The 25,112-nt window shown below is 38.9% G+C and overlaps 1 protein-coding gene and 1 long non-coding RNA gene across 2 annotated transcripts; both read right to left on the minus strand.

The window, feature by feature from the left end:
- Nucleotides 1-89: 89 nt before the first annotated feature.
- LOC134219649 (uncharacterized) lies at nucleotides 90-21,450 on the minus strand. The gene is made up of 6 exons (XR_009981624.1): nucleotides 20,796-21,450; nucleotides 20,644-20,723; nucleotides 20,185-20,516; nucleotides 14,886-15,577; nucleotides 824-1,288; nucleotides 90-711 (listed from the first exon to the last, which is right to left on the minus strand). It is a non-coding gene; the product is annotated as an uncharacterized LOC134219649 (long non-coding RNA).
- Nucleotides 21,451-23,167: 1,717 nt separating this feature from the next.
- On the minus strand, nucleotides 23,168-24,148 carry LOC134222182 (uncharacterized protein K02A2.6-like). Its single transcript, XM_062701325.1, has one exon. The coding sequence runs from the start codon at nucleotides 24,146-24,148 to the stop codon at nucleotides 23,168-23,170; it is 981 nt and encodes a 326-aa protein (XP_062557309.1).
- Nucleotides 24,149-25,112: the final 964 nt, after the last annotated feature.

The following is a 25,112-nucleotide window of genomic DNA, read 5'->3' on the forward strand; positions in this document are numbered from 1 at the left end:
GCTTGAAGCCAAACATAAATTATACTCAAATAAATAAGATTAAAACTAAGTTATAATGAATTTGGATGAATTGATAAAATAATTCAAAATAAAACTTATATTTTATTAAAAATTGTTGATGTTCAAAACAGTATTTTTGTATCACTCGTTTTCCATTCTTTGAATTAATAATAAAATTATATTATTATACAACGGTTGCGAAATAACAAATATGTACTTAGGTTGTGGGTCCGGTGAAAAAAAAAACAGTTACAGGTGATTGAATCTCGCAATTTTATGAAGCAATATTCTATGGTTGTGTATCCAGTTTACAGACCTAACAAGCATATTTGGCTTTTTGTAGTAGACCCGTTCCTGCAGTCTACTGTTCAATTTACTGTTGGGCGTCTACATGTGGTTTGTTCCGCGTCTTATGATAGCTTTCGTACATTCATGGTTATGTCAGTGAATTCATGTTGCTGACGAGTGTTTTTGTTCACGCATTTAATGGAAAGACATGTATCAATGATGCACAGTTCTTTGCAACTGTGCTGATTGTCGCGAGGTCACTTTGGTTCGACAGCAATAGGATTAACTCATACATGCCGTCGGAAACCAGCTAACGTACATTGTTTTTGAGCATTTGATGGAGAGGAGAGTATTCACGATCCACAGCTTTATGCAGTTGCACCAGACGCGGCTTTATTTTCCATTCAGGTTGCTCTTGCCAGCCTATGAAAAGAAAAACTTGAATGACATTTTTGAAACTAACAAATGTGCTTATTCCTTTTGAAAAGATAAGCGAGATTTATGCCTGATTATCGAACGTAAGAATTTGACTTACCCTTTTATGCATCCACTGAAATCCTGATCATTCTCTTGTTTCTACTAGTTGATTCCCGGTTAGTCTTTTGCTTCTTTCCCTCGTCAACAAGTTGGCACTCTAACGGTTTCGTTGTGCAAGTCGACGGTTCCACATTTTCTACATGCGTATTCCACGTGTTTGTCTTCTCCAAATATTATAGTGCAAACTTCTGCTTCGATAGCAGTTATCCTTTTTTATGGCTTCGTCGGTTACCCGCTTCTGTGTTTCGCCGAACTCTTGAAAGGTGGGGATACCCTGGAAAGCAGCTTGCTTGATAGTTGATATTTTCTACAGACCTTCTTTTTCAAAAGTAGTAATATTTCTTTGCAACGCGTTGCTGTATTTCGGTGAAGAAGACAGCTGCTGACCCTTTTCCTTTGAGAATTCGATAAGGGCATGTATTGGCTTTCTTTTTCATTGACGTTTCCGATTTGCTTTTCTGACCTATGAAAGAAAGAATCGTGAGACGGTTTAAGCTTTGGAGGCACATTTTTGATAATATCAAAATACATATCTTGATATGAGTATTAGAAAAACATGCCTGTTGATTCTGTTTTCAGTATGATGCTAACATTTGCAATAGAAAAATTAACCTAATAGTAAGGATAGTCTTGATCGTTCAGTAGTTAGTCAAAAGCTAATTTCAGAGGTTGTATTACATTATGTGTTGCATGATAGACTTGGTATACCAACACGCTGTATGTATTCTAAAACTATGCATATTGTTGTTGGTTTGCTACAACAAATTTAAATCCACTAGTTACAGATTTAAAGTGCTTAAATGTGAACTTATAGGTATACTGCCGTTCTACGCATAATTGTCCCATGTTACCTTTGAGAAAAAAAATTCAAACCCAAGACAATTTGTCCCACTGAAAAAATGAATCTGTATTTGTATTGTATTGTATATTTTAATGTAAAAAATACCATCGTCACCCGGGGCTTTCATATTTTTAAATTTTCTAGTGATAGATCTCACTTCATCCAAACTAGTTCCCCAAGAAGGATCAAAAACATTCTCTAAATTGAGAACGTTTTCGAACCTCCTTGTGACCTGATCCTCAATAGGACTAGTTGGACCTAGACAAAAATTATGGACACTGTCAAACTGCTGAGCAAGTTTTTGAGCCTTTTTGCCATTGGCTTTTGAGGTTTTTATTTTAAGAATATTAGTTAATTTCCAAAAGGGTTTCGAACTGGGTTCCAACTTTGAGACATTATTTTCAAAGTTGGCATTCTTCAAAGTAGCGAAACGTTTTGCCTTTTTCTTACACGAATTAAAAGTTAATCTTTATAATAGACCCATATAATGTTATATTAATAGTTAGTTAAAGCGAAAGCTGGACATCGCTCAGGATGGAGATCTTTCAAGTCGGCCCTTTGCAGTTTGGTACGGCGGCGAACTCTATTCGAAACCTTGATGATCACTTCCCAGGTCAACTGCGAGTTGTGGTGCATGCTTAGGATGTGGTGGGGTTTGACAGTGGGCTCTGTTAAACTTCTATAAAAAGCTGCAAGTATTCGCAAGCAGACTCCACCAAAGCGACGAGAAGATGGAAGAAACCTACATCAGACTGAAAAGGGAAGCAAAGCGAATTGGACTAGTCATCAATACGTCAAAGACGAAGTATATGATAGGAAGAGGCTCAAGAGAGGCCAATGCGAGCCACCCACCACGAGTTTATATCGGTGGTGACGAAATCGAGGTGGTTGAAGAATTCGTGTACTTGGACTCACTGGTGACCTTCGATAACGATACCAGCAGAGAAATTCTTAGAGGCATCGTGGCATCAAATCGAACGTACTTTGAACTCCTCAAGACGCTCCGATCGAACAGAGTTCGCCGCAGTACCAAACTGACTTTCGTGCTGTGCGGTGCTTTTCTCTCTTTGCGGAAGAAAGTTTTTAACACTAGGATTCATTCGTTCAGAAAATCGTTGTAACTAAATTTTTAAATGACTATAATATCTCAGTGGTTTTTCAAGCAATTTTCTCAGTTTTTTCACCAACCTCTTAGCCATCTCTTCTAGTTTCTAGTTTCTAGACATTGCAAAATATTGTATCTAGGGGTGTTCAATTTTTCATTAGAGCTGTGGGAGTAAAGCAACGGATTTAGAAAAATGCGATTTTGGAGATATACTTATATTTCATTACTAAAAATGATATCTATTCATATAGTGATGATGGAAATGATAAAGTAACACATAAAAGACATCACCTGGAACATAAGAACACATTTTGAGCATCCCTACTATGCATACGATGATAATTCGGTGCCTTTAGGAACCACTTTATACTACACGATGTATGAAGCTTCAGAAAATGTTTTCAAGCATGTTGTCTACTGTGAACTTGTTAAAATGAATATAAACTATACTGCCGTAATCTGAAAAAGTGACGTACACTGTGCCACCAAAGTACTCTTTAATGGGTAAAATAGTACCCATTATGAAGTTAAATAGTTCAACTCATTAAAAGAGTAAAGAGCGTTTACTCATTAATGAGTAAACCGCTTATACGTCAAATTAGCGAGCAATTTTTACCCACTATCACCGAAAAGATTGGACAGAAAATGTGTGAAATTCACCCTTTATTATTTTCAAAAAGCATCTACTATATGATGGGAGCTGAGATGTAATTAATTTTTCAATTCATTAAACAATGGAATTATTCGAAATCATTTTATTTACTGCATAATATTACTACATAATGATACATCAAAAATGATGGAAGCGTAAGTAGCGTTTTTTCTACTAAAGACACACTGGTGGTACAAGGACCGTGGTATACCACGGTTATATACCCTAGTACATATTGTACCATGGTTTTCCACGTTGTACCAGCATGGTACAAGGCGACACACCTATGGTACAACTTGTACCATGGTACGAATACCATCAGTGTGTCATTAGTATCCATCATCCAAGCATTCCGTACATTCCTGGCGTTAAATCTGGCCAAATCGATGCGCTTTCCGTCAGCGGATCCAAGGATTCGTGGGTATCGATTTCCTCCTGTTTCCTCCGTGATTTTAAGCAAACATTGGATAGCGTTGCACCCTCGGTAGCACCAACAGTTCCTAATGCGGAGTTCCGCCTCAAAACGGCAAGGGGTGTGTTCTCCTGGGTGTTCTCTAGCTTATGCGCATTTCAACAAATGCATGTAGAAGAATAGTTAGCTGAAATAATCAAAAGTAAATCTTTAATTTTATCTTGCAAATCTAAATAAAACGAAAATAGTACTCACGGTCATTCCGTCTGCTCGAGATTAGCTCAGCCTTCCGCGTTTATTCACCATCAAAATTTTCAAGTTGATTTTCACCCATTAATGGGTAAAATCGTTTTCCTAAGAAATGGGGTAAAAATACGCATTATACAAAATTTGAAAGTACCCATTATTTTGACAGTTTCATATATCATCAAAAAATGGGTCTTTTTAACTCTTTAATGTGTATTGCTGGGTTTACAGTGTATACGCCATTTTCCAAAAATGGTGTTAACGAGTACTACTCATCGAACTCTTTAACAGAAAAATGGAAAACATGCATGTTGTAATATGGCTGTTACGTCACTTTTCCAGATTACGGCAGTATATACGAAACATGTGTGATAATAAATTATGATCTTCTAGGATCTCCGAACTGTACTGGAATTTAAATCAAATGGTCTACCGAATCAACCAAGGCTTCCATGATGCCCACAGCCGCAGTATCAACCCAATTATGTCCTCCGAGTATTTGTCTTTCACTTGCGTCTCAAATGTAGGCATATGAGTTGTTCTAAGATCTCCAAATTGCCCTTGAGTTTGAATCAAATGGTCTGCCGAATCAACCAAGGCTTTCATGATGTCCCCAGCCGCGGTATCAACCCAATTATGTCCTCCGAGTATTTGTCTTTCACTTGGGTCTCAAATCCAGACATATGAGATGTAGTAAGATCTCCAAATCCTCCTGGAGTTTGAATCAAATGGTCTGAAGAATCAACCAAGGCTTCCATGATGTCCATAGCTCCGGCAATGACCCAATTATGTCCTCCGAGTATTTTACTTTCACTTGCGTCTCAAATCCAGACATATAAGATGTAATAAGATCTCCAAATCGTCCTGGAGTTTGAATCAAATGGTCTGCCGAATCCACCATGGCTTCCGTGATGTCCATAGCTGCGGTATCAACCCAATTATGTCCTCCGAGTAATTTTCTTTCACTTGCGTCTCAAATCCAGACATATGAGTTGTTGTAAGATCTCCAAATTGTCCTGGAGCTTGAATCAAATGGTTTGCCGAATCAACCAAGGCCTTTATGATGTCCCCAGCAACCCCAGTAACAACCTGCGCAGCACAAGTCAGACAATCATCCCAAGGAACATTTTTAGTTCTATAATGGTCATGAAAACCATGATTTGCTCTATATGAATTTGGTAAAATCAGCATAAAACTAAAATGTTTGTAGGGATGGTTCTAGCAATTTGATTGTGACTAAATTCGGCAATTCATATGGGCCATGCCCTTTTGATTCATAGAACCAAAGCGAATACGGCTTCAACTATTGTTCCATTGCAGAACATCCATGAATATCATCCATCCCTGAAATATAAGCTTTACGGTCTACACGCGTAACCAAAAGGGTCTTTAAAAAAAAACTTGCTCATACCCGTTTTGATCTATAGGACTAAATTGGATACCTCTTCAACTATTGTTCCATTCCAGGTAATTTAAGAAAGTCATGGAGTGCTGGTCTTTACACAGAAAAAATAAAAATTGTTTTATAGAAAGTTTTGCACTTTACATTTAAAAAGTAGTAAATTTTCTTAAAAATAAAAGTGGATATGCTCATGTTAAAAGTAATTTCTTAATTCTAAAGTTTTTTTTCTCCTGTTCCAAAAGTAAATTTGAAAGTTCTTACTTTCCATACAAAAACTGTTAAACTGTCAAATCACACAACCTGCATTCTGAAAGAGAGAAAAAGATTACAAAGAACATGACAGTTGCTGAGCCGTGCGACACTATGGAATTCATAGTGGTTAAATGAAAATACGTAATTGAAGACGGTAATTTAGAATATGTTTCGCTTAAATTCCTAAACTACTTTGTACATGGTATAGACATGTATGTATAATACTCTAAAAATATATCATTTATTTTCTATTGATACCTGCATTCATATTTATCGCATTAATGCAAATATTATATATATTTTGTCCATTAGTTTACATAAACCACCCATAGTGCTTCTCAGCATGCGCGTTCATCATCTGCCGCTTCCATCATCACCAACGCTTCCAACCCTTCCAACGTCAGAAAAAAAACAACAAAACAAAACCACTTTAGATGCGACGGTCGGACGGAACCAAATTGATTCAAAATCCTGAAATTAAATTAATCGTAAGCGCTCGTAAGTTTCAGTGCTCTCGTTAGTGCCTATAAGAATGTTGGATAAAACTAAGTGGAATCGGCTTCAAAGTATGGGACGGGAAGAATCGACCCCCGTTTCCATGGACAAAGGGAAGACTTCCTGGAGGACCTAGGAGAAAATATTTTCGTGTACAATGGACATCCCTGAATATCTGAATTTTAAAAGTAGGTAGGTCATGTTTTACTTTTGTGAAAAAGAGTAATAAACTTCAGACTGCAAAAAAGCGCCTATCGAAATCAGAAGCGGTTTTTTCAAAGGGACATTACACCGCTAACGCCAACGTTTGTGATTACACCTAGTGCATCGTATTTATAAAAGTTTTCTGGTTCTTTTTTTTCTGCAGGTGACACGAAATTTCAATAAAGATGGGAATCCCAAGTCGCTGGCACATTCGAATGAGAACCGGGACGGCAATTTGTTGGCTACTACAGCCACCGACGAACTGCAGCTGATGCAGATGATTATATTTGTTTGTATGTTTCATGAAACGAGTATGTATACATATAATTATTTTCAAAGAATTAAATGAAAAATCATTTGTTTGTACATATATAGGTAAAAATTTAAGGGGAGGAGAGGGTGGTTGGTTTCAGCGGTAAGGGTGGTTCCACTTTTCAGCTTTCAAAATGTTTCATTTTTAACAGTGTAATAATTTCGGTCTGACAGTTCTACAGTTTTGTTCCTAAAAATTTAAACTCTTAATTTTGGAACCTGTCATAAACTTTCAAACGCATTGATAACAAAAGTTGACTAACTTTTGCACTGAACATATGAGACTCTCTACGAAAAAGAACCAACTCAACTTTTTAAATTTACCAATGTTTTTTTTTTTTAATTTTATTAGTGTTATTTGTTTCTGTGTAGGTCTACAGGATTATTATTTTTTAATGGTTCATCCCATTTTGATCCATAGATCCATATTAGATACGCATTTAACAATTATTCCACTCCAGATCATCGAAGAAATATCTGAAGTCTAGACTTCGTGGCCGGGGACATAATGGAAGCCTTGATTGCTTCGGTAGACCATTTGGTTCAATCTCTAGAACAATTGGGAGATCTTACAACATGTTACATGTCAGAATTTGAGGCGCAATTCGCAAACTATCCAAATTCCAGGAAAACTTTGAGATCTTACAACACCTCATATGCCTTGATTTAAGACGAGTGAAAGACAAACACTCGGGGAATATAATTGAGTTGATACCGCGAGTGAAGAAATCATGAAAGCCTTGGTTGATTTGGTAGACCATTTGATTCAAACTCCAGGACGATTTGGAGATCTTACAACTTCATACATGCAGGAATTGAAGACGGATGTGAAAGACAAATAATCGGAGGTCAAAATTAGGTTTACACCGAGACTAGAGACATCATGGAAGCCTTGGTTGATTCGGTGGACCATTTGATTCAAACTTCAGGACAATTTGGAGATCTTACAACACCTCATATGTCTTGTTTTGAGACGCAAGTGAAAGACAAATCCTCGGAGGACATAATTAAGTTGATACCACGACTTGGCACATCGAGAAGGCTTTGGTTGATTCGATATGCCATTTGATTCAAACTCCAAGACAATTTGGAGATCTTATAACATCTGCTGGATTCGCAGAGATCTTACAGTACCTCATGTAAGACGCAAGTGAATGTATTTGAAAGTATCCTCACTACCAATAAATTAAGTGAAGTACTAGAAATTTCAGCAAAAAATCTTTTTACGTCACATTCGGTTTACGTCCCCCCAATAAGTGACGTAAAAAGAGGGTTGAGTGTATCTGTTGCCGAGTTTTCTGGCTTTCGGAATGAAATCTTGAGTAACCTTCAGGGGATCAAGGTTTCATTTCAGATTGCTAGGAAGGGTGACTGCCGCGTTTTGCCGGGATCCTTTGACGATCGCAAACGTCTTCTTCAGTATTTAACTGAGAAGCGCCATAAATTCTTCACATACGACGACAAAACTGAGCGATTGTTCAAAGTCGTCTTGAAAGGTCTCCCCAGTGATGATAAATCACTGGATGATATTAAAATTGAAATTTCTCAATTACTTGGATTTTCACCAGTCCAAGTAATTAAGATGAAAAAGAAATCTCAGTCTGGTACTTCCCAGAGGGGCATTTCTCAAGAATTTTATTTAGTTCACTTTAACAAAAGTGAACTAAATAATATGAAAAGTTTGGAAAAGGCCTGTATTATGTCCCATGTCCGTGTTACATAAGAACATTTCTGCAGGCCTGGGGGAAATTTCCAAAACCCCACCCAGTGCCGTAAGTGCCAAAAGTAAAAGTGGGTCATGGAACCAAACATTGTCACATGGATGCTAAATGCATGATTTGCGGTGGAACCTCTCACGCCAAGGACGCATGTCCTGTGAGAGAAGATTCAATAAATTTAAGTGCGCAAATTGTGGGGGCAATCATAAATCCAATTTCTGGGAATGCCATTCACGCAGAAAAGTTTTGAATTCCCGTGCGAAATTGATGACGGGAAATTCCAATCGGATCCCAGATTCGACGGGTAGAAATTTGTCAAACGCTCAAAATTCGAAACCAGTTACCGGTCGAGCAATTCATACCCACCACAATCCACGAACAAATTTTGCCGCTCCTCACCGGGTAGCGAGCACACGAGTAAATTCCATTTTTTCGAATGTACCTACGTATGCAAATATCGCTGCTGGTAGACAAAATTTCTTTTCTCAAAATGAGGTTTATACCCATGTCCCAACGGAAAATGTTGCCAATTCAGGTAGCATGTCTGCTTCGGATTTCGATTTTGCATCAAATGATTGATGCAATGTTCAAAGCGAATACCATACCTGAAGCTGTTCAGGTTGGTATAAAGTACACACAAAAAATTGTTATCGGACTCCGTTTTAATGGATCCAAATAATTGTGTGAAAGTTCTAAATTGGAATGCCCGTTCTCTAAAGGGCAAGGAAGATAAATTATTCAACTTCCTAACAGTTCATAATGTGCATATTGCCATTATAACTGAAACCTATTTAAAACCAGGACTCTCCATTAAAAGAGATCCAAATTATTTTATCTATAGAAATGATCGTCTTTACAGCGCCTGTGGTGGGGTCGCCATTGTCATTAATAGACGTATCAAACATAAATTATTTTCTTCGTTCGAAACCAAAGTTTTTGAAACCTTGGGAGTTTCTGTTGAAACAAATTTTGGACAATTTTCCTTCATTGCAGCCTACTTGCCTTTTCAATGCAATGGGCAGCAAAAGAATTTGTTGAAAGCTGATCTTCAAATTCTGACTCGCAACAAATTTAAATTCTTCGTAATTGTTGACTTCAATCTCCTTAACCGTGCGGAAAGACGCACGGCTGCAAAGCAAGACCATGCTGAGGGTGGCTGGGTTCGATTCCCGGCGCCGGTCTAGGTAATTTTCGGATTGGAAATTGTCTCGACTTCCTGGGCATAAAAGTATCATCGTGTTTGCCTCATGATATACGAATGCAAAAATGGTAACTTGGCTCAGAAACCTCGCAGTTAATAACTGTGGAAGTGCTTAATGAACACTAAGCTGCGAGGCGGCTCCAGTGTGGGGATGTAATGCCAATAAGAAGAAGAAGATGGTGACTTCAATGCCAAACACCGTTCATGGAATAATGCTCAAAGCAATTCCAACGGCAAAATTTTATTTGAAGATTGTTCTGCGGGATATTATACTATTGAATATCCCAATGGTCCAACTTGTTTTTCCTCCACTCGAAATCCTTCGACAATTGATTTGGTTTTAACTGATTCAAGTCAGCTGTGTGGCCAATTGGTAACTCATGCTGACTTTGACTCTGATCACCTTCCTGTGACATTTGAAATCTCACAAGAAGCCATTTATAATCCAATCAGCTCTGCTGATTGGGATTTATATAAAACATATATCGATAGGAAATTTGACGTTGATATTCCTTTGGATACCAAAAGTGATATTGACAATGCGCTCGTATCTTTGACAAATTTAATTGTCGAAGCCAGAGGCATTGCAATTCCAAAATGTGAAGTTAAATTCAACTCCATTATTATTGATCCAAATGGAAAATCCGAATGCTTCCAAAACTCAGCTTATAATTTTCCCACATAAGCCGAGAGCTTCTTATTTGAAACCTTCTAGCAGACATATTGTCACTATGAATGGGATTCCAATTAATTGGTCTAGCGAAACCAAATACTTAGGACTTCTGCTGGACCAAAAACTGACTTTTAAAAATCACATCGAAAACCTTCAAGCTAAATATAACAAATATATTAAGTGGACAGAAAATCCAAACTTTGTCTTAAGAACAAACTTTTGATTTACAAACAAATTTTTAGACCAGCCATGTTGTATGCTGTGCCAATATGGACTAGTTGCTGCAATACCAGGAAGAAGGAACTTCAGAGGATTCAAAATAAAATTTTGAAAATGATTCTGAAGTTGCCTCCGTGGTATAGTACCAATGAACTTCATAGAATTTCTAATATTGAGACATTCCATTATTATTTAATCAGACTAAGGCCGAAGTGGCCTGTGCGGTATATAAGAGTCTTCTCCATTCGGCTCGGTCCATGGCTACACGTCGCCAACCACGCAGTCTACGGAGGGTCCGCAAGTCATCTTCCACCTGATCGATCCACCTTGCCCGCTGCGCACCTCGCCTTCTTGTGCCCGTCGGATCGTTGTCGAGAACCATTTTCACCGGGTTACTGTCCGACATTCTGGCTACGTGCCCGGCCCATCGCAGTCGTCCGATTTTCGCGGTGTGAACGATGGATGGTTCTCCCAACAGCTGATGCAACTCGTGGTTCATTCGCCTCCTCCACGTACCGTCTGCCATCTGCACCCCACCATAGATGGTACGCAGCACTTTCCTTTCGAAAACTCCAAGTGTGCGTTGGTCCTCCACGAGCATCGTCCAGGTCTCGTGTCCGTAGAGGACTACCGGTCTAATTAGCGTTTTGTAGATTGTCAGTTTGGTACGGCGGCGAACTCTATTCGATCGGAGCGTCTTGCGGAGTCCAAAGTACGTACGATTTCCAGCCACTATGCGTCTCCGAATTTCTCTGCTGGTGTCATTTTCGGCAGTCACCAGTGAGCCCAAGTACACAAATTCTTCTAAAACCTCGATTTCGTCACCACCGATGCAAACTCGCGGTGGGTGGCTCACATTGTCTTCTCTTGAACCTCTTCCTATCATGTACTTCGTCTTCGACGTGTTGATGACTAGTCCGATCGGCTTAGCTTCCCTCTTCAGTCTGATGTAGGCTTCCTCCATCTTCTCAAAGTTACGTGCCATAATATCTATGTCGTCGGCGAAACCAAATAGCTGGACGGACTTATTGAAAATTGTACCACTCGTGTTAATCCCTGCTCTTCGTATTACCCCTTCCAAAGCGATGTTGAATAGCAAACACGAAAGACCATCACCTTGCCGTAACCCTCTGCGGGTTTCGAAGGGACTCGAGAATGCCCTGAAACTCGAACTACGCACATCACCCGATCCATCGTCGCTTTGATCAACCGTGTCAGTTTATCCGGAAAACCGTGTTCGTGCATTAGCTGCCATAGCTGGTCCCGATCGATTGTATCATATGCGGCTTTGAAGTCGATGAATAGATGATGTGTGGGCACGTTGTATTCGCGGCATTTCTGCAGTACTTGGCGAATGGCGAACACCTGGTCCGTGGTGGAGCGTTCGCCCATAAAACCCGCCTGGTACTGCCCCACGAACTCCCTTGCAGTTGGTGCTAGTCGACGGCATAAAATTTGAGAGAGTACCTTGTAGGCGGCGTTCAGCAATGTGATTGCGCGGTAGTTGCTACAATCCAGCTTATCGCCCTTTTGTAGATGGGACACACGACACCTTCCATCCACTCCTGCGGCAAAACTTCCTCCTCCCAAATCTTGGTAATGACCCAGTGCAGCGCTCTAGCCAGTGCCTCACCACCGTGTTTAAATAGCTCTCCTGGTAGTTGGTCAACCCCAGGGGCTTTGTTGTTCTTCAGCCGGCCAATCTCCTCCTGGATTTCCTGGAGATCCGGGGCCGGTAGAATTATGTCCTGCGCGCGTTCTCCCAGGTCCATCACCATACCGCCATCTTCGACTGCCACATCGCCATTCAGGTGTTCTTCGTAGTGCTGCCGCCACCTTTGGATCACCTCACGCTCGTTCGTAAGAAGGTTCCCGTTTATGTCCTTACACATATCAGGCTGTGGCACGTGGCCCTTACGTGAACGGTTTAACTTTTCATAGAACTTTCGTGTGTTATTAGCGCGGTACAGTTGCTCCGTCTCTTCACGGTCTCGATCTTCCTGCTGGCGCTTTTTCCTCCGGAAAATCGAGTTTTGTCTGTTCCGCGCCTGTTTATATCGTGCCTCGTTCGCCCTCGTGCGGTGTTGCAGCAATCTCGCCCATGCTGCATTCTTCTCTTCCACTAACTGCTCACATTCGCCGTCATACCAGTCGTTTCTCTGATCCGGGGGCACCGTGCCAAGTGCAGCGGTTGCGGTGCTACCAATGGCGGATCGAATATCTCTCCAGCCATCTTCAAGAGACGCTGCGCCTAGCTGCTCTTCCGTTGGAAGTGCCACTTCCAGCTGCCAACAAATGTCCAATAAAATAATTTCCAATTTTAGACAAAAATCGTTGCAATCTTCTATTGCAACGATTAGCTCCTTGTACCCTTAGTATAAATTAGGTTAAGTTTAGTTTAAGTAGAAAACATTGTAATTCCTACATGGTTCAATTCAACCATAGGAAACATTCTAACTGCCAGAGGCAATTGAAATGTATTGATAATAACTGAAAACGTAACATAGCAAATAAGGATGATAGTGTTAAGAAAACACGGAACACCTAGTCTAAGAGATGAATGCATGTATAAGATAATTAGCAAATAAAATTAGTTAAAAAAAAGGAGGTGCTCTTCCCACTGAACAAGCCCGTTCTTGATGGTTGTCGATTTCAAAGTCTTCCATCACAACAGTTCAATTAGGTTTACGAGGGAACAGTGACATTTCAGTAAAAATTAAAATTCATGGTCAACTTGATTATTTTCACTAAAATGTTCCGACTTTTCAGCACCAGGATGCGCTGGTATCAATAAAAATGGTTCACCAGTGGCATGTATGTAATATTGAAGAGTGGACTATCTTGTACTTAAAAATCTTTGCTTATAGCAAGCATGTTATATCATTATCATATTCAGGAACTCAAATAAACTGTTTACATAAGTATAATGTTTGAATTATACATGGATATCTTTGTTCGTCCAGCTAAATTTAATTACTTGATAAATTTTAGTTTTATTAAAACTGTGCATTGAGACAGAATCTCATTGTGTTTCATTGCACTTCCAACATAGCGGAATAACAGTTACGTAATTACAATTGATTTTTATGGTTCGCTAAATAGCTCCTGGAACCCTGGAAATGATTTAGGTGTTTTGTATGAATGCAGTTTGACGACTAAATGATTTAGAAAAAATAGATTCCAAATTAGAATATAGAAACGAATACTTTCATTAACAATATTACGCTTGCATAAGAATATAACATACAGCGGAAATGACAGTCTTTACAAAACCATTGAACATGAGGGTCTGTGGTCTCAACGCAGTATAGTCGCTGAATATAATAGTATAGGGTAAAGTGACCAATAGTGGACCCCCAACCAATAGTGGACCCTCCAGCCATTTTTGCATAAATACTGCACAATGTCAACATTTTACTATGAAATTCTACCGGGAGAACCTACCTTACAGTCCTTTGATTTGATTACATGCGTTGGAAATGCTATGGAACGTCAAATTAGATGATTTTTTACAATTTTATAAAAAATAAACACGAGAGTGTCCATTATAGGAATATTTTGGGGGGTCTATAATAGGGAAGAAGAACATCTCGAAACGGGACATGAAAATCAAATGAAGTGTCGACTATAGGGAAACAATTTCCTATTATGGACCCCCAGGGGGTCTACTATAGGGCGAATTCAGTTAGACTTTAAAATGTTAATTTCAACGAAAACGTCGTGTAGTTGGGTGTTTTATGTATGTATCGTGAAGAGGGGATGCAGAGCTTGTTGTTAGATATCAAGCAGAGTTAATATTTTGAAAATTTTTAAGCCGTTTGACAGGAAGAGCAAAATTTCGCTACTAGGGGGTCCACTATTGGGCATTTTACCCTAGTAGTCGCGAATATATTTCTCTAGTGTTCATCATACCTACGTTCGCACTACACATTGAATGTCATGTTATTCGTTGCTTGAATTGGACGTATAAACAACTTCATTCAACTACTCGAACGAAAAAAAAAGTTGTATATGTAAATACCTACTACACATTTTGGTAAATCAATTGAATTCAACTGAATGGCTTCTTTCACAAATTACATTACGCCAAAATTGACCATTTCAATACCCATGGGTGCACCCACCCCTCGTAACTCTTTTGTTAAGGAAAAGTTTGAAAACGTATATTGGCCGTATTGCTCAGACAAAGAGTCACCCACTCTCTAAAGTGTTATGTAATTTGTAAATTAGCCTATAGTTCACTAATTCACTTGTCTTGTCAAATCGTAGTACATATATAATATCTATCTGACAATGCACAACGATTGGTGAACATTCCTATCACTTACCGTCTACAACTGCAAAATGCTCAACTGCTGTAGGCAGGTTCAAACCCGGATACTTTTCCCTCGGTCCTAGTATTTCAGCTCATTGCTTTGGCCGCTATGTTGTTGCTGTAAATGTTACTGTATCTGCTCTGGCGGCAACTAAACTTTTTGACATCCAGCATAGCTGTGGTTCCAATGATCCGCTATTTTCCTCACCGGATCTCAGTTCATTTTTGGTAGTCTATGCGTGTATTGGGAGCGCTTTTGCTTCATCGAGTATCTCGGTCCAAGTTTGACAGCATTCGTTGAGGTCCCGAGGCGTAGGACATCGATTTCCGGTTGATTCGAATACAGTCGCGATTCGCTGGTTGGGCCACGACCTCGGACCAACTAACGAATTCGGTTTTTTAGTTGGGTCAACTGACAGCCATTTGAATACGTGTATTTCGACTTGAACATCACAAATGATGTCCAGTGACGCCCAATCCCGTTTTCCGTGTTTACATTGAATTTTGACGTACAGTTGCTTTTTAGTTGGGCCATGGCCCAACCAGCGGAGGGCCAACTAAAAAGTGACCCAAGTATTAAGATCCCAACCAGCGAATCCCGACTGTAATTGATTAGATATTGGTATACCCAGATGTCGTATCCCAACCAAAACTGGGACTGGTGCAAATGCAAAAGATGAACTAAGTTGTGCGACATCCGGGGAGCTGTAACGAATAATTATTACAAGATGAATTATTATGTATTTATGTATTATATATTATTATGGTCTTCTTTAGGTTCCGCTTGACAATAGCCCAGTACTTCTCAGATGGGCGGAGCTCTGGCGTGTTGGGAGGGTTCTTGTCCTTGGGAACCACCTGCACGTTGTTGGCGGCGTACCACTCCATGGCCTTTTTCACCGTAATGGCAAGATGCCAAATCCGGCCAAAACAGTACGGAACAACCGTGTTTCTTCAGAAAAGGCAGCAGACGTTTATTCAAACACTCTTTCACGTAAATTTCTTGGTTGACAGTATCGGAAGCTATGAAAATGCTGCTTTTCAAGCCACAGGTACAGATGGCTTGCCAAACCAGATATTTCTTTGCGACCTCCAGACTTCCTGGCTGTCGACAAACGTTCCCCAAACACTTTAATTACATTTGTAACGGTTGATTTGGCAACTTTTAGCGATTTTGTGCAAACTTTGCGTGCAAGTAGCTCGGATTTTCGCGATGCGCGAGCAAAATTTTGATATGCTGCTCTTCTTGCTTGGACGGCATTTTGACAACTGAAGAGTGAATTCCAAAATCAAAATAGGAGCAACATTCTACACACATACACCTTCAAAATGAGGGGTGTTCAGGTTTTTTAAATGCAAAATTGAAAGAAATACGTCATGTTGATATTGACCAAATTTTGACCGTATCACCCTTTAATCATCGAACCTAACATGAGGTGTGAAGCTTCAATTTGCATCTTATACCTATACATCATAGTGCATAAAGAAGAAGCCATCAGCACCAAGTGGATTAGTTCTTTCAATATCTTTCATTATAATTTACAGATAAAATTCTTGAGTGGACATCTGTACGGGAGAGGTCCTGCAAACGCTGCTTATGTATCCAGTTTCCCGCGTTCGATAATGATGGCGACTGTGGCAAAACATGTTTTGAGAAGGTTATTGAGCAATAAATTAAATATTACAGATATTTTTTAGTGGTAATTATTTTATTATAAACTGAGGAAAGAACAAAATACTATCCTACTGAAGTTTGTGAAATAATATACATATTTCAATACCCTAATCGTATAATTGAAAGATTATCGTACATCGTTTAATTCGGATTAACAGCTGAATAATTGAAGAATCTTACTATTTATCGTCTTTGTTGAATATAAACAAAACCCGAATGATCACATGAAACTAAAATGAAGATAAATCAATGATTCATGGTAAAATTTCTTTGCAAAAATACATGCAAAAGTTGATGTTTTTGAATGGAAACGATACTTAACAACCCATTCAATGTATCATCCAAAACCAAAATATTATAAGGTATATCGTAAATATCATTTATGGTATAATTAACGTACAGTATTTTATATGATTCCGTAAAACATTCAATTATAATTTTCTATAATCAAAAAACGATAACAAGAAAAATCGTTGTATAATTTCATTCTATTCGGGAAGTAGGACATGTCCTACGTATGAAAATATGTGGGTAGGACAGTCAAAGCATTGTCCTACCCATGATTATGGTAAGAACATACCATATGGGTAGCTAAAAGATGTAATACTATCAATACTATTTCAATTTTTAGATCTATAAAAATATCATTAAAACGTTAGTCTTGAAGTTTTTAATAGTATCTGCTCTTCCATAAAATTCTCGCTTAATTTTCAAAAGGACCTAAGTAACATTTTTCATGAATTAATTTGAGTACTGCAATCGAAAGCTTTCATGTTGTTCTGTTGAATGCGCTATTCAAATTAATTCATGAAAAATGTTACTTAGGTCCTTTGAAAAGTTAAGCGAGAATTGTTGATTTTTTTTGGAAGTACGTTATTATTTCTGCTAGTTCGAAGAGGCTCAGGCTTAAGGATAAACTTAGCTAAGACTGACTGTACTTGTCAATGGTTGCTTCTCCGTAACTGGCTAGAACTGGTATAAATTGCGCTACGATCCAAATGAATAAAGGTAGGTATTTACTAGATACGGCTTTAGTCAGTTGGGAAAGGAGAGGAATGTTAGTGTGTTGTTATTGTTGCTACTAGAGAACAAGAAAACCTCTGCATCCCCATATACCACAGAACGGAAATTTTGTTAACTCGGTTAACTGCTGAGCTCATCTCCAAAAGTTGAGAAACTAGACAAGAATATGAGAAAACAATCGCAGAAATATACGAATGTGAAGTTTATGATGATTGTAGTTTATCCGGATGTCTGGTAGCCGGCCAATGAGAAGAAGAATTCTGAAAGCTTCCAAGAGATTATTGGAATCTGTAGGAATCACAAATATACCTACGTTTGCAAGAAATTTTAGAATTTTGAAAGAAATTGGTCTGAAATTCTGAGTACATTGTTCTTGAGATTTCAGAAAACCCGTAAATAGTAAGGTTCGAATGTCTAGATGTTAGTAATAGACAGGAATCCATAATCACTTCTGGAGATTCATGGAAATGTTTGAAGACATGCTTTTTAGAAATGTTCTATAAACACTGGAAATGTTATTATTGTCCTAGTAGTAATAGGGCGTTTTCTAACTGAAGATGTCCGAAAAAATCTTTTGAAATCTGAGAGGATCTCCGGAAAGTCGCTGAAATTCTATAGAAGTATTCTATAGATTTGATAATCCAGTTTTTGTCCTACCCACCTCTCGGAAAGTGGCTGCGCCTCTGCTCATTATTGATATTTATGTAATTCTTTTACGTGTTAAATTGATTTTCCCACGATTCAGTATTTCGCGAGTAAGTTCTTCATCGATCGTCGACATTACCGTCGACAATCTACATCTCAATGTTCTATATGTCGATATATCTCCCTATGTCCCTTTTCTCCGTCCCTACGAACTACATACATTTTTGATTTCTGCATCTCGATACCCTATCTCGGTATCTCTATCTCGATGTGTTCTGTTCATGTTTTGTTCAGGATTCACTCTCTCTATGTCGATATATTTAAGTTTCGAGGCCACTAGACAACCTTGGGGCAATAATAAATACATCAAACACAAGAAATGACATTTGGTTTTCTACCGATAGCAACAAGCTTTTTTCCATCTACTACCCATTTTAATTTTCCTTCCATTCCTCGATCTCTCCTTATCTCGAAGGTCGCTTCAATACCGAGATGTGGAAAGGTGACTGTTATTAACCTTTTGCAATTCCTGATCATAAAATTGGGTTTACAGTTCGCCGTTGAGTCACTTACTTTTCCATACCAACGAAATGGCTGCTTTAATGAACATTATGTAACTCAAATGGGTTGCATAATATGCATTAAATATAACACTGATTTGAATACTATAATGAAAACCAACATCAGAACAGTAGTAACATGACTACATTTTGCTGAATTAGCTTGGGTATGTGTTCAATTAGTGTATTCTCTGCGTCGCGGAATAAATGAAATAGTTTGATGGACATGACATCCATTTCCAAATGCAAGTACATCTATCACATTAGTACATCTAAGCGTGTGCAACTCGTTGCCAAACTCGATTTTTCCAGCACTCATAATAGGGTAAAGTGCCCAATAGTGGACCCCCAACCAATAGTGGACCCTCCAGCCATTTTTGCATTATTACAGCACAATGTAAACATTTTGCTATAAAATTCCATCGGGAGAACCTACCTTACAGTCCTATGATTCGATTACATGCATTGGAAATGCTATGGAAAGTAAATTTAAATGATTTTTTGCAATTCTATAAAAAATAAACACGAGAGTGTCCATTATAGGAATATTTTCTTCTTCTTATTGGCATTACATCCCCACACTGGGACAGAGCCGCCTCGCAGCTTAGTGTTCATTAAGCACTTCCACAGTTATTAACTGCGAGGTTTCTAAGCCAGGTTACCATTTTTGCATTCGTATATCATGAGGCTAGCACGATGATACTTTTATGCCCAAGGAAATCGAGACAATTTCCAATCCGAAAATTGCCTAGACCGGCACCGGGAATCGAACCCAACCACCCTCAGCATGGTCTTGCTTTGTAGCCGCGCGTCTTACCGCACGGCTAAGGAATATTTTGGGGGGTCCATAATAGGGAAGAAGAACGTCCCGAAACGGAACATAAAAATCAAATGAAGTGTCGACAAAATCGTCAAATTCCTATAGGGCGATTTCAGTCAGATTTTAAAATGTTAATTTCAACGAATAACGTCGTATATTTGAATGTTTTATGTATGTATCGTAAAGAGGAGATGCAGTAATTAATATGTTAAAATTTCTACTCCTTATGACGGGAAGAGCAAAATTCCGCTACTAGGGGGTCCACTATTGGGTATTTTACCCTATTTGTCCAACTCGGCAAGCCTCGTTCGATAAACGCAAGACTCGTGCTGAAAAAATCATCTTTTTGCAACTTGTTGCACAAACTACTGTTTCGACAGCACACAGCAGAATAAAATAAAGCGAGTCTTGAGACTTTTCTGCACATTGTAACCTTTGGGTTCCAGGTTTACCTTGCTGGCTCCTCCATCAATCCAAATAAAATTTCCTTTCCAAAAAAAAAAAATAAAACAAAACAAAAGAAAAACAAATACAAAACGAAACTAACGTAATGATGGGCCAGTGGCCAGTATGCATATTAATACTTTACCTGTGCCGGCTGTAATGATAGTAGTACGAAGACTCCCTTGAACTGTTATTTCTGGTGGTGCAATATTCCGTAAACTCCGTCAACTAACTTGTGCGGCTCCACCGACTTGATTCCCTTCAGGTGTTAACAGAGGGGGTCTTTTTTGCCAGTCGTGAATGAAAATGTGATCGGCATATTTAAAACTATGTAAATATAGCTTGTCCATGGTTTCCGACTTCACTGAAATCTTAATCCTGACGTCGTTTGAAGTGAAGCTTTTGATTAAAGTAGGCTGTAATTCGAAGTAGAAATCGTGGTGAAGTTTTCTTCCTTGGTGTCGTGGTTTCATCCATCTGTGATTGAAATAAATGTAGGTATGTTAACATTGAGTCTATTAATCAAACCTTATTAATAAAGCTGTGCTGAAATGGGTGTTTTAATTTACACAGTATTTTACGATTATAATAAAAATGTTCTCACCTTGATCAATGCTAAACGCTGTCAGGTAGGTAATCGACGTAATAGTGCTTCGGCTAGTGCAAACAAATCCTATAGGTATTCTATTTGTATACAAATGCACAGGTAAATACTTTTTTGATTCCGAGGTGAACATTGTCGAAAAGTTTACAAACCAGTACAAGGAAACACTTTTCCATACAGGAAAATATGTGGTTTGATGGCTGCGGAGATGGGTCGATGGTAAATGAGCTACCAGCCGCTTTCCTGGAATCGGGTTGAATATGGTTTTTCCTCTTTGATACTAGTGGATTTGTGTTTCCCGTGTTTCCAGAGTGATTTTGGCTCGAGCTGATGTCATCCTAAGGACTGCACGATACCCAAATCAAACGACGAGATTAACGGCGAATCTCGTCCAACTTTGTCTGGGTATTTTTCAGTACAAACTGCTAATTCCGAACACCTTCTAATGGTTCTAGTTTCAAACAAGGCGAGCGGCCACACTGCCAGCATTATGATGCAAACTATTGTCTAGTTTATGTCGTTCTGTTCGTCCCGGATATCTCGGATCTTTGTGATGTAATACGAATAAGGATACTAAATTTTATGGCAAAAATATGTGAAATATGTGATTCAAAACTGAAACGACGACGCAAGGTGAGGGAGAAAAACAAATCAGACAAACTGTCAAAACGTCGAGAGGGGTAAGTCAGCGCTCGTAAAATATTTATGTAATTCGTCACCCACGAGGGGTATTTTCTTCAAAATGAAGAAGAAGACATGGTGCCCGATTTTCTGATGGCTTTGTACCGGACATTTCGGTCTATGTATTCGTCAATGCTACAACGTGTTATTTCTAAAATATGTGTAGGTCCACCCAAAACAACGGCTAAACCACTCGTTTTTCCTGTTTTCTGTCCAGGAATAAGCCTTTCTCCAACTTCAGGTCTGAAAACGGGATTTTTTCCGAATCGTCATTGGCCCGAACTCGGAGATACAAATTCTCTCTCCCAAAAAGCCTTATTTCACGTTTACGTTTGAAAAATGCAATAAACAAAATGTCTATGAATGACAAGCAAACACAGTTAAAACAAATAGACTTAAATTTTTCTTTCATCGATTTCTGCACTTTTTTTTTGGTTATTTTCGATGCAATTAAGGTTAATAAACAGTGTTGATTATGTGCTTATAGAAATTTTTACTGCTTGAAATATCATAAGCCTGCGAAATGGGAATTGAAATTGTGACGTTTTTTTTTCGAACAGCATTTTCTTAATAAAATTTAAAATAAAAATAAAATTAATTACTTATATATAATATAAGAATTTTCCGAGCCGGTTCTAATAACCGTTTTTTATTAAATTTTATTGATATTTTTTGAGTAGAGTTTGAAGAGAAGTTTCGAGAAGTTTTAAAAATTCTCGCTTAACGTTTCAAAAGGTTCTAAGTAACATTTTTTTGAAAAGTTAAGCGAGTTTTCTTCGTATATTGTCGGCGTAGCACCAACTTAGAATTCGGAAGTCGGGACTTCCTAACCGAACTTTCTTCCGAAGTTTTATCTGTCAAACTAATTGATGCGTTGTTTAGGGCATCTTAAGGCGAATCTAGCGCACTATTTCCGAAGTTGGGAAAGTTGCCTGTATCTGGAGAAAAATTCAACTTCGGTATAAAAATCGGTACAACTTTTTTCCGGATAGACAATATTTATTTACTTTCCGTGCATTTTTTATATCGATCGATCTTCTCTGTTTTCTCCAAGGGCCTCATATGCCTGTCACTGGCGAACAAAGCTCGTGTACTCTGCATCGAAGCTTAGAACCGGTGTTAGGGCGCAATCGTTAATGTGAACATTTTTATATTCGGTTAGTTATTGCAAATAAATTCTGTTTCGAGTCCCTATTATCAAGCAGGTATCTCAAGCATATCACTGTAAACTGCTGATCAGAATCTGTAATCGCACTCGGTTCGGCACGTCGTACACAACTCGACCGATCACCGTCACCGTCCGAATATAACTGTCCTGTTATGCTCACCCTCTGTAACCCGTAATGCGTTCTCTTTTATTCATTCCTTCAATGGCATGACCAACGTTATTTACTAGTCAGGTATAATACTGTCTAACCGTTACATTCCTCCTTTTAATTAGAATCAAAACATATACGATAACCTATTTTAATATTTCTTTATTGAAAACATCGTCTAAAGTTAAAACTTACCAACCGTTACAACACAAAGTCATCATATCTAGTTGGGATCTTTCGGCGTCTTTCTATTGGGTCTCGGCTGCTTCCCGGAATTGTATCTTGCTTCGTGAAATGCTCCCCTTCGTCTTCGGTGTTTACCATTGTTTGTTTCGATTTCGATGGTTCTTCTTCCGACGACAGTGGCCTTATGTCATAATTCAACTTTTTAAGATGAGTGCTGTTCCGGAGGTACACTTTACCTGTATCGTTGGACTTGACCTGAACTGCTCCTTTATTGACGTCCAGAACTTCAAACTCTTCTGCTGTGAAATTCGGCTGTAAGGTACCTTTCTTGAGATTCTGCATCAACACTGTATCACCCTCTCCAAATTATGATGTTTGGCGTTCCGTTGAGTGTCCGCAATTCTTTTGTGATATTCCTTCAATTCCATATCTTTATCTTTCGCTGCTTCAAGGGATAGTGTAGGCGGTTGATGTATTGATGGTATACCATTATATACCTCCCTACCAAACATCATTTTGTAAGGTGACAGTCCAGTCGTTTCTTGTGGTGTAGAATGATACAATATCAAGTACTCTTTTAAATCAGTTTTCCAGTCCGTACCTTGAATGGAGCTGATTTTGACCCGCTTTCCTATGTTCCGCATTTGCCTTTCTACAGCTCCATTTTGCTCGGGCCAATATGGGGTAGAAAGGTTGAGATGTATTCCGTAGCTGAGACAGAAATTCTTGAACTCAATTGATTTAAATTGCGGACCATTGTCCGCGGTGATAGATCTTGGTATTCCGAATGAGCTGAACATTTGCAGTAGTGTTCCAATGACCCGTTGTGTGGTAGCTGGTTTCATCGGTTCAACTTGTATGAAACGAGAGGTGTAACAGACTACTACTAGCAAGGACATCTCTCCAGGAAGACCTTCTTTAAAGTCTATTGCGATGTCTTGCCACGGCTGTGTAGGAAGTCTCCGAGACATGGGATTATGTTTGTCCGGAAGAGATGTCATTTTGCATGGTTTGCAGTTTTTTACGACCAAGTCTATCATCTTGTCCATAGCGGGAAACCATACTTTAGCTCGTAGTTGTGCTTTCATGGAGGTACTCCCTTGATGTCCTATGTGGGCGAGATGAACCACCTGCTCTCTTAACGCTTTCGGTATGACGATTCGATCGCCCCGAAGAATCAACTCCCCGAACAATGACAAATCCTCCTTAATCGTCGTCGTCTTGTATTCGTTTGGAACATCATCCCAATTTGTTGAGTAAATCGCGTCCTTAACCTTCTGTAGTTCTTCATCTCTAAGAGAGGCTTTTTCGAGATCATCCATACTTATGGCAGACGGCCGAGCTTCCGTTGACAGCCAAGCAATAACATCTGGTTCTCCTTCAGTTTTTGTGATCCTTGGGATAATCTAGACAGTGGGTCAGCCAAGTTTTTCTCTCCTGGTTCGTATTTCACGGTAAAATCGAAACTCAGTAACCTAAGAATCCAGCGTTCGATTCGTGCTGAGGGTTTTGATTGCGATTTGTTAAACAAATATTCGAGCGGCTTACAGTCCGTCACTAAAGTGAAGTGGATTCCGTATAGGTAAACGTATAGCTTTTCCATGGCCCATATTATTGCCAGACATTCTTTTTCTGTTTGGCAATACTTCTTTTCGTGATCTGCTAAACTTTTAGAAATGCAGGAAACTGTTCTGGCTCTTTCATCCTTCATTTGAACCAATATGGCCCCCAATCCAAATGGACTTGCATCTGTGATCAATTGTGTCTCATCTTTCGGATCAAAGTAACCTAGGGACTCTACCTTTCCTATGACTGATTTTATCGCCCCTAATTCTCGTGACTGTTCTTCGCCCCACTCAAAAGAGCTCTGTTTTAACAGTAAGGATCGCATGTGACGTGTCATTGTGGCTAGATTAGGAATAAATTTACCGACAAAATTTATCAAGCCAAGAAGGGATCTTAACTCTGATGTTGAAGTGGGAGGTTGTAAATCAAGAATTGCTTTGATTTTCTCGTCAGTAGGTTTGATCCCTTCCTTAGAAACATGGTGACCAAGGAAAATTACTTCGCTAACGCCAAATTGGGATTTTGCTCGTTGACTCTCATGTTGTATTGCTTGATACGTTTCAAAACTTCTTTTAGTGTTTCATCGTGATCATCATCAGTTTCCCCGTAAAGCAACACGTCATCCATGTAAACAATCAGTCCTTTAATTCCTCTGAAAAGATTTTCCATTTCCCTTTGGAATAACTCAGGTGCTGATTTGATACCGAACATAAGTCGGCG

The sequence above is a fragment of the Armigeres subalbatus genome, chromosome 3 (genome assembly GCF_024139115.2).
Source record: "Armigeres subalbatus isolate Guangzhou_Male chromosome 3, GZ_Asu_2, whole genome shotgun sequence".
In the NCBI taxonomy this organism is placed as follows: Eukaryota; Metazoa; Arthropoda; class Insecta; order Diptera; family Culicidae; genus Armigeres; species Armigeres subalbatus.